This window comes from Montipora capricornis, chromosome 8 (genome assembly GCF_036669925.1).
Source record: "Montipora capricornis isolate CH-2021 chromosome 8, ASM3666992v2, whole genome shotgun sequence".
Lineage (NCBI taxonomy): Eukaryota > Metazoa > Cnidaria > Anthozoa > Scleractinia > Acroporidae > Montipora > Montipora capricornis.
The window spans coordinates 7,261,469-7,271,468 of NC_090890.1; the positions used below are offsets into that span (position 1 = coordinate 7,261,469).

At 39.5% G+C, this 10,000-nt stretch overlaps 1 protein-coding gene across 4 annotated transcripts in view; it reads right to left on the bottom strand.

Annotated features, from left to right (window-relative positions):
• The window catches only part of LOC138060007 (3'-5' exoribonuclease HELZ2-like), a 153,468-nt gene that overhangs the window by 53,616 nt on the left and 89,852 nt on the right, over window positions 1-10,000 (bottom strand). For all 4 annotated transcript variants that reach the window (XM_068905679.1, XM_068905681.1, XM_068905678.1 and 1 more), the window contains 4 exons: window positions 6,630-6,705; window positions 2,025-6,450; window positions 1,772-1,866; window positions 920-1,063 (listed from right to left, as the gene is read on the bottom strand). In XM_068905679.1, coding sequence (XP_068761780.1) covers window positions 920-1,063; window positions 1,772-1,866; window positions 2,025-6,450; window positions 6,630-6,705 — 4,741 coding nt within the window. The remainder of the gene's footprint in view (window positions 1-919; window positions 1,064-1,771; window positions 1,867-2,024; window positions 6,451-6,629; window positions 6,706-10,000) is intronic.

The following is a 10,000-nucleotide window of genomic DNA, read 5'->3' on the forward strand; positions in this document are numbered from 1 at the left end:
TGGGAAATTTCTTGTGTGTCTTGCTGGGAAAAAGGAACATATAATGCTTTCCCAGCAACACTGAAAAACATCTGAAAATGCCTTAACAACATTTATTTGCATTAACTGGGGTATGATAATACATTTTACAACAAATTGGTCGTTGGGTGCCCATGACAACTGCTCGTGGCATGTGTAAGGGTGGAATCAATTCATAATATATAGATTTAGCCAAGCCTGAAAGCGGAGCTCCTGTTTCTAAACCCAGAAGCAATAAAATGTATGTGGAAAAAATTATCCTTTTGCATAAAGTACAAAAGTAATCTTCATAAGTGTATATAGTTTACAAGAAACAAACACCTCTGAACTGACAGCAGTAAACAAACAAGCCTTGCAAACAAACAATAACCAACAAGTTTAATCAATAACTAAAACAACATTTTTGGTTTTGACTGGTTATCTTTACACCCTCTCTCTTCAGTTTAGACCAAGAGCAAAAAATTACTAATTGAAAAGTCAAACTAAAGCGCAGTAATTCGCTTACTGTTACTCGACTGCAATTTCACAGTCAACAAAGCAGCTCACGACTGGACATCCATTTCACATAAAAAGCCTATTAATCGAAACAGTCTCCACAGTAATGATGAATTCAGTTTCAACATAAGCAACCACAGCCGGCCACAAACCCGCTCGACAAACTGGATAAACAATTGTTACAACTCAATCGCTAAACTTGGAGATTTTGCCGAAAATCGCAGGCCAGCTTTTCAAAGTCTCATCTGGCCAAAAAGAACTTAAGCTGTCCCAACCATGCATTGCTTGCAAGTGTACGCGTTGCAGATAAATGTACTTCAATCCAATATAAATTTATACGGTCTTAGAGTTCACAAACATTATAGCAACGAAAAATCATTTCGAGCCTCCTCAATTCTTTCCTTACCTGGCGGTCCCTGAATAAGGGTAAATCGTCGCCGTAGAGATGCCTTCACAGCCGTCACTTGAGAATTGTTTAGTTCATTGAGGCCACATCTCTTTTCGTGATAAGCAATCGAGAGATGTTCACTGGGTAATGCAATTCGTAAATCTAGGGGAAATCAACATATATATGACTATTTAATGAACTACCTTTGGAGCACTCGCCTTCAACTAATGTGGCCCAGGTTAACTTTATTCTTGGATTAGGCATCATATAAGAGATGCGTTAATATTGGCTCTCTACTCTGCTTCGAGAGGTTTTCATCCGGGTTCTCCAGTTTTCCTCTCTCATTAAAAAAACAATCAGACTGAGACAGTGGACACGGAGATGAAATCTTCGCGTTACTTAAGAGGGCGATGGGGATAAACTGCTTTAAATCAACACCTTTAAAAATTGTGAAGAATCAAGATGAACAAAAATAGTGTGTGAAAATACTATCTAAAACTACCTAATACTGCATTCACACCATAGCTTAAACACGTTTAAGAGCTGTTTGGTTAAACATGGGTTTTTTTTTTTTTTTTCATGCAATTTACTACCTGACATAATGTAGACTCCAAATTCAACACAATGAAATCACATATTTGAAAGTATATGAACCCGAAGTAAAATTCAGTCTTTCACCCTTCCGTTGTTCATTTTCATTTTGTTAAAACTGGTCTAACTACACGTGTTCAGTTGGAGTGAATCGGGTATAAGAAAAGAATAACAATAAAGATAAGAATGGCTGCCAACCATGATTTTTTTATAGTGAAACTTTACAACCCTACATGGTAACTACAGCATACATGTGACTTTTAATCATCCACTTCTCACCACGTAGACGTGATGTCCTTCCCAAACAGATGAAATGAGCGAGGGATTCGTGCTGTTCCTCTTGTCCTTGTTTCTCCAAAGTTGAAATCATTCGTCTGTCGGAAGAGATAAAGTAGATAATTATGGCTTTCACGTTAGTAAAACCTTGTTTTGAACTATTCTATAGTACGTGTACTTCACGGAACCATAGCAAATCGAATTATATATAACAATAAATCTATGTTTCTTTGTAACATGTTTACAACCTCATTACCTGGAAGGAATAGTCTGCTTTATTATCTCCACTGTAGAAGTGTGTGTCTTGCTTTCACCGTGATCAAGTTCCTTTGGAACTTCCATTGAGCTCTGAAAAACCTCTAACGTGTACTTTTGCGGAGCAGCCTCGGACGTGTACTTTTGCGGAGCAGCCTTTGTGAGGATACAGTGACCAACCCAGTAGTTATGCATTTCCATGCTTCGTACATCGTCTTGCTCGTCGCTTCCTCTCTTGTTTTCTTTATGCCCAGAAGATGTTTCCCATCCATGTCTGGCCGCGACTTCCTTTCCGCTTTCGGTCTTCATATAAGTTTTATTAGTCAGACGTGAAGTTGAAAAACTACTTGAGGAAGGCATTGGACAGTGAACTTTTACACAAGCGTAATCCCCTCGAGAGATCTCGATCTGCCTGGTTTTGAGAAAGTTTTTGTTCAAATAAAAGTCTCCCAATAACGACCCATCAACAGTTCCAGTCATTTTCCATTCAACTTCAAGGTCTCTTAAAATAATGGTATCGTCGTTCCTTACCCCCACGGTTGCTGCTTCCATTTCAAGCACAGGCCTCCAAAGGCTTTCATAGAGACCGATCGATTCATAGATTTTTCGCGTCGCCTTTTCAGATGCTGTCATTGCAAAGCATGCATCAGGACGTTTTCTATGCTCAACGCATATTTTAATTCCAGGTGCAAGGTTAAAGAGTTGGATTTCAGGTGACACAAGTCCTGAAGAGTTATTTGCGGAAAGGTGTACAGTGACAGTGTCAGCAACTTTCAAACTAATGGACGTCTCAACAATGTGTGCCTTTGTATCATCTTCCTCATCTGCGTCACACTGACCCTTTTCTTTGCTTTTTTCTTCCCGTCGCCGGTATTTCTTTCTTTCCTGAAAATCATTTTCATCGAAGGAGACATCACTGCAATCGTCATCTTTAAAGAAATCTTTGTCATCTTCACTATCTAAATCATTGCTCACAGTTTCGACTTGCTCATTCAACTTGCTTCGTTTTGCTAACCTTTCTTCTCTCTCTCGTCTCAACCTTGCTATTTCTTCCATTTGTCCCACTATTGCTTTATTGACGATCTTAAAGGATTTGGTCAGCCTGTCATGATCATCATCGCTTTCTTTAACCGCACATAGGACGTCTAGCCATTGCCTGCTTTGAAGGAAATACCCAGTTCTGAAGTCTTTTGCATTTTCAGATAGCAAAGCCTGGATTCTATTTCTGTCTTCAAGGAGATGTCTCTCTAGGTCTTCGCTTCGCTCTGCTCGTTTGAGATTTTCTGTGGACGCATCATAAATTCTTAACTTCCACCTCAGCTCCAGACATCCAGATGTTTCATTCAGCGTCGGCTGGGCAGTTGGACCCAATTGGCTGATCCAAATTATCCTTTGTTTCTCAGTGAGATACTGATTTGTATCAGAAAGAAGTTGCAACCGAATGAAATCATGATCTTTTCCGATCACTTCCACGACGGCTGAGAACTCACAACTTCCTTTGACGAGTTTTCCCGCAACTTCAACTCGGGCGCAATCTTTTTCATACTTGCTTGATTGTTCGGAAAGAAATGAACACTGTCGATAAACATCAGCTAGATCGATATCATCATATACCCTTTCTCGCCAATCCATCTCCAGCAATAATCGGTGAACGACAATATCAAAGTACCGACGAATTGGAGAGGTGAAGCGAGTGTATTCGCTAACTTTCAAAGACGAGTGTCGTCTGTCCTTCCTTGACACTTCTGCAGCTATAACATCTTCTGCTCTTCTTTGCCGAGAATTTAGAGAACAATGGGCAACGGCAAGTTGGGGATACAGTTTATCATTGCAGATCAGAAGTTTAAGCTCTCTCTGATCCTTATTACGCCATGCTTTATCGAGTAGATGCCATGTGGAGGTCGGCACAGCGAACTGTTCCTCAATTTCACCATCCTCGAACTCACTATCCTTGAGCTCACCATCTTCTGACTCAGATTTCACCTCACCATCCTCAGATTCAGACTTCAAATGCTGTCGAAGTGAAAGAGATAGCTTTGCACTTTTCCGAAATTCATTTCGCCATTCATTCAACTTTTGCGTCTTCGGAGAGCGTTGGATTCGTAATGGTAAGAGGTTAGGAACTTTCTCCGCCAGGTACTTCCCAACGGCAGTATTGGTCAGGATCATCATTTCTTCGACCAGTTCATGCGCCTCAATGTCTTCCTTTCGGTCTGCGTGGTCGAAGTGAAAGTACGATGCGTCGGAAAGACGAAGTTTCCTCATTGCCTGGGCAACCAAATTAAGATTTCGGATGCTTTCTACGACTGTCGGTGTCAGCTCCCCATCTTCTGGATCGCAACGAACAGGCCTTCCAAGTATCACCATCTGCGCCTGCTCGTAAGTCAACCGACACCGTGACTTCACAATAGATCGGCCGAAAGCAAGTTCCTCATCTTGAATACAACCATGCTTATCTAGTTTCAAATACACTGACACGGCGCGCCTCTCTTTATTCGGCAACAGACTGCAAATGTCATGGCTAAGAGCAGAAGGAAGCATGAGCATGGCTTCAAGGTCACCATGGGGACTACCTCCATAATATGAAGTACCTCTTTTACGGGCTTCATCATCGATTTTAGTACCCTCTCTAACGTAGTAGGACACGTCAGCAATGTGAACTCCGACTTTAAAACAATCGTTTTCTACTTCTTCGATTGTCAAGGCGTCATCTAGAGCTTTACTCCGGGGAGGATCGATGGTGAATGCGTTTTCTACCAAACAGCGACTTTCTCTTTCATTGTCAGGAATCCTTTCCCACCTGTGAATATGTCGGTCTACCTCTCGGATAACCACCTCTGGAAATTCGTCCTTCAAGTTATATTCCATATGAAGAACTTTGTAAGCGTCTGAAGAAAGATCGCCACATTTTCGGATTGCCTTAGTCACAATTCCAAGGGGTCGAGGAAATTCACGTCTCCATTGAAGATATTGAACGACAAAGAAGTATTTGCCACTCAGAGCCTCTCTCCGAGAGAGGGTTGTCGCACGCACCGTTTTCTCGTCAGATCCTTCGGGAATTTTCTTGTAAATTGGAATTCCGTCACAGCTTTCATCGGTAAGGTTAGCTATCGGTCTCATTGACTTGTCGACTGGATACAAAACTCGCGGGTCGTTCCTGGATATTTTGCACACGAACTGTCGCTCACGAAGATTAGTCCGATGACGAAGAATACCTCGAATCTTTCCTCTCAGGCGCTCCGGTGAACCTCCATCGCCAGAATAACTATTTGTAGGCTCCTTCGATAGTTTAACGACAACCTCGTCACGGTCAAAGGTCTGCCTTGTATCTCCTTCTAATAGAAGATCTTCACTCTCAGTATCAGATAACTCGCCATACAACGTTTGTGCTCGATCAGACCCAACTCTTAAAGTACATTTGCGATAGAGTTCAGGTTCATCTTTTAACAACCGTAGCAGATACTCGGAATTAAGGCATTCTTGGTCTTTTACCTTAACACGACGAGTGAGGCGCTCTGAACGTTCACTTCGTTTATACGTCAAGTCCAGGAAGAGTCGGGTTTTTCCTTTCTCCATCTTCATTTTGATGTCTCCGTGGCCTATTTTGCTTCTTGTATCACTTTTGCCCAAACTTTGGGTGTTCCCATTGTGTTTGAGAGGTGTGACACCTGCCCATATTTCATCGGGTTCTTGTTTCAAGTCCTGTCCTCCTTCCATTGCATTTTCTTGAGATTTTTCTTCATTCATCAGCTTCTTCTTCGATTTCTTTTCCTCGCATTTTTCTCTTAACGCCTCCACGATAGAATCCCAGTGTTTTGGAGGAACTGTTTCATCCACTATGCCATATTCTGCAAAATCGTCTGCATTACCCACCTCGTCACTCTCGGACATTTCGTCGCCTGCATCGCCGGAATCATATGCATCATTAGATTCTTCGAGATCATTTTCATTTGAATTATTTGTTTCTACAAAAGAAGAAGAGCTCAAGAGTTGCTCGTTAGTTTTGTCATCTACCTGTGGAGCCGACATTGAACTGGAGCAGAATGAATCGTTAGCCGATGCGGGTGGTTGGCTGTTGCCTTCGGTTAAAACAGGTATAAACACGGCAGCGTTGACGTTGAGCCCACTTAGGGAAATGCATTCTTCTAGCTCGGTATGTTCGATACCAAACAGCGTCCCTAACTCCGTACACCTTTTGATAAACTCTTCCCACAGTCCTTGGCAATCGCCTATAGTCCTCAGAGAAAATGGATCTCCAACAACAGCGACGAGTGATTGTGCCCTTGTCAGAGCTGTGTTGAGCAGCTTGGGATCGGACAAGAAATAAAGGTAAGGGCTGTCGGTCTCGCAAGCTGCTGAATCTTGAAAGTCCTTGCACGTGTGGTACGAGCGAACCGTGCTGACGAAGAGTGCTCTGAACTGCTTCCCTAGTGAAGAGATAATACAAAAACTTTACATAGGATGAAAAATTGACTTAAAGCAATTTAAGCGCCTGGCCTAAGACATAGTAAGCTCCATAAAGCAAGTTACAGGAAGACCAGCGACATGAACTCTAATTCCTAGAAAGTTTCAGCTTTAAGCTAAAAATACAGACGAATTAACACACCTTGAACGTTTTCAATGGTTTCGACATCGACACCTCCAAGACCGACTTTTCTGAGACCATCGCGAATTGTTTTAACCTGTAAAAATGGAAACAAAACGAATAATAATAATCATAATAATAATATAAATAATAGTTTATTACTTCTATTGCGCATTTTAACAAATAGTTTGATCATATGCGCATTACAATATGAATAACGAGACTTAGGACTAGTGAATACTAAATAAAATGTATAAGGACTAGAGTGAAACATGCATTAACATACAATTGTAATAAAATACGAACAAAAAACCAAGAAACTGCTACCATATGGGTAAGAGGTAATTACTGCTTAATTCTCAAGTAAGGTCTTTGTCCTTTGGTACTGTAAAAGATATTTTACGTATTTTCCCTTTTGCCTTAGTGCCTTAAATTTATTCTTTTTATTATTTGGTAAATTGGAGCTTACAGCCAAATTTCATCGTCAAGTTCTTAGAATACCCCCAGGCAAAAGAAAAAATAAAAAAAATAAAAAATAATAATAATAATGCTATGATTATGGTTGCAGTACTACTTGCATCACTATAAACTTGACTGGATAATAATGATGTTGATAATGTGAGGTTGACAAGGACACTGGAAAATTTAAGCGGGACTTAAGAAACTAATAACGTTAATAACCCTGAAAAAGCAATTCTTAAAGGGAAGGCAACTAGAAAAAGGTCCTTCATCTTTATTCACTTAGGACAAACCTGATAACGGTACGACGAAACCACTGCAACTTGTTTCAGATCTTTCGGTCCCGATTTCTTTGAATACCCCCAGCCAATATTAATAATAATAATAATAATAATAATAATAATAATAATAATAATAACAATAATAATAATAATAATAATAATAATAATAATAATAACAATAATAATACGAAAGCTTGTTTCAGATCTTTCGGTCCCCAGTTCTTTGAATACCCCCAGCCAATAATAATAATAATAATAATAATAATAATGATCATACGAATGCTGTGATTTTGGTTGCAGTACTACTTGCATCATTATACACTTGACTGGATAATAATGATGTTGATAATGTGAGGTTGACAAGGACAATGGAAAATTTAAGCGGGACTTAAGAAACTAATAACGTTAGTAACCTTGGAAAAGCAAGTCTTAAAGAGAAGGCAACTAGAAAAATGTCCTTCATCTTTATTCACATAGTACCAACCTGATAACGGTACGACGAAACCACTGCAACTTCTTTCAGATCTTTCGGTCCCCATTTCTTTGAATACCCCCAGCCAATAATAATAATAACAATAATAATAATAATAATAATAATAATAATAATAATAATAATAATAATAATAATAATACGAATGCTTGTTTCAGATCTTTCGGTCCCCAGTTCTTTGAATACCCCCAGCCAATAATAATAATCATCATCATCATCATCATACGAATGCTGTGATTATGGTTGCAGTACTACTTGCATCATTATACACTTGACTGGATAATAATGATGTTGATAATGTGAGGTTGACTAGGACAATGGAAAATTTAAGCGGGACTTAAGAAACTAATAACGTTAATAACCTTGAAAAAGCAATTCTTAAAGGGAAGGCAACTAGAAAAATAGGTCCGCAATGCGTACATGTGTGGCTTACGAAATTGAGCTGCTTTGATGGGGGAGGTTACAAATTAAAAGGATCTGTTTTGTCATTGAGTTTCTATTAGTAGAGCTAGTATCTGATTACGGTTAGTTTTCAGTATTGTTCCTCCCAATCAATAAAATAAGATAATTGACGTACATCCGTCCTGAAATGCTTATTTTCAAGATGAGGGTTATCGGGTAAAGTTTTATGGAGGTGTCATTTAGACAACAGAGGTTGCGCATGTAACCTGAGGATTTAAGGAACTGAAAAAATGTCAGCATCATGTCCTACAGTGGGCTGATAGATTCAGTCATGATTTTGTTTACGTAACCAAGTGGAATTGAGTTCTGAGTTTGTCCAGGGCAAGTGTTGTGAAATCAACTCCAGGGAAGCATTTCGTATGAATGTTTTTGGCATTTTGTGTACCAGCGCAAGAGCACAAAACTTTGCAGAAGGGCTGGGACATACAGGAAATGATGTAACCTTTGCTAGAAGCCACATTGGGAGCTTGATTTGGTTTGAATGTACGACTAATTTTTGACAATATATGCATGTAAAGTATCATAATGCTAAATTTTCAATAAAGAAACAGAAAAATTTAGTTGATGTTAGTGGCTATTGGGTTGCAAGTGGAAGAATTTGGGAAAAAAAGATAGACGTATAACAATATCTGAACACAAGCAATATTTTAATAAATCATATGTTGAGTAGTGCTTATTAACATTGCTAATAATTTTTAACCCAATAAGATTAACAATTTTACCTGGAGGTTTTAAGAAAAAGTTCAACAGAATTCAATGTACAGGGATGTTCATGATGGTATCGTATGACTTTAAATACCAGAATCTTTGAAGTTTTCTTATTATGGACCTTGTAATTTTATGTCAGTGTTTACCAAGTTCAAGCTATGTGGAAACATGAAATGAATAGATGAACTTGACATCATGCAAAGTGCTAATCTACTGTACAAAAAGGTCCAAAACAAACATTGTGAGCAAGGGTAGCTGTACACAAATTGGGTAAATCAAAACACTACTTCATTCCGTATTTTGTATTTGTCCAACAACTTGTTTCAATGTTGGAAAATAAAAGACATTCATGTAAAGCATCATTATTGAAACGCGACAAAGCATCTTCTGTTTTAAGGAAATTGTCATGAGAGCCGATTCTTGATCGGTATTGTTCAACAGAGATTCCCATGTTACTTACTGCTGACGAAATCGTGGGCTAGCAGACTCTTGTCAACTGTGTGTGGATGATTCGTCCTATTCGATTCAACAACAACATTGAGCAATGACAACACAAGCACAGGAGAGTCTCTTTTGCTTTCAAGTAACTTCAGAGCCTTTCAAATACTTTCAGAAACTTTCAGATATTCAAGCAGGTCTGCTGAGCAGATTGAAGCCGTTAAATGTTGGCTTGCGAGAGTCAATAATGACTCGTAGGTTTTCATGTGACGCAACCTGTACCAAAGGTCCAGACCGTGAATTGAAATGTTGCCCTGTGAGAGCACAACTCCTCGCTGTAATCCGAACTTAGAAGACAAGCCGACTGTAGGAAAGCCGGCGTGTAACATCCAAGCCGCAAAGAAGAACGAATAACTAGATAAGAAACGATCTTCGACAACGCGCTGTGTTACACCCACAAAATGGCCGCTTTCTGAAGCTTGGAAGTTTACGTACTTAGCCGAGCGTAGACTGGGGCCTGTCTTCGACGATAGTAAACCACGTGACAGCCACTC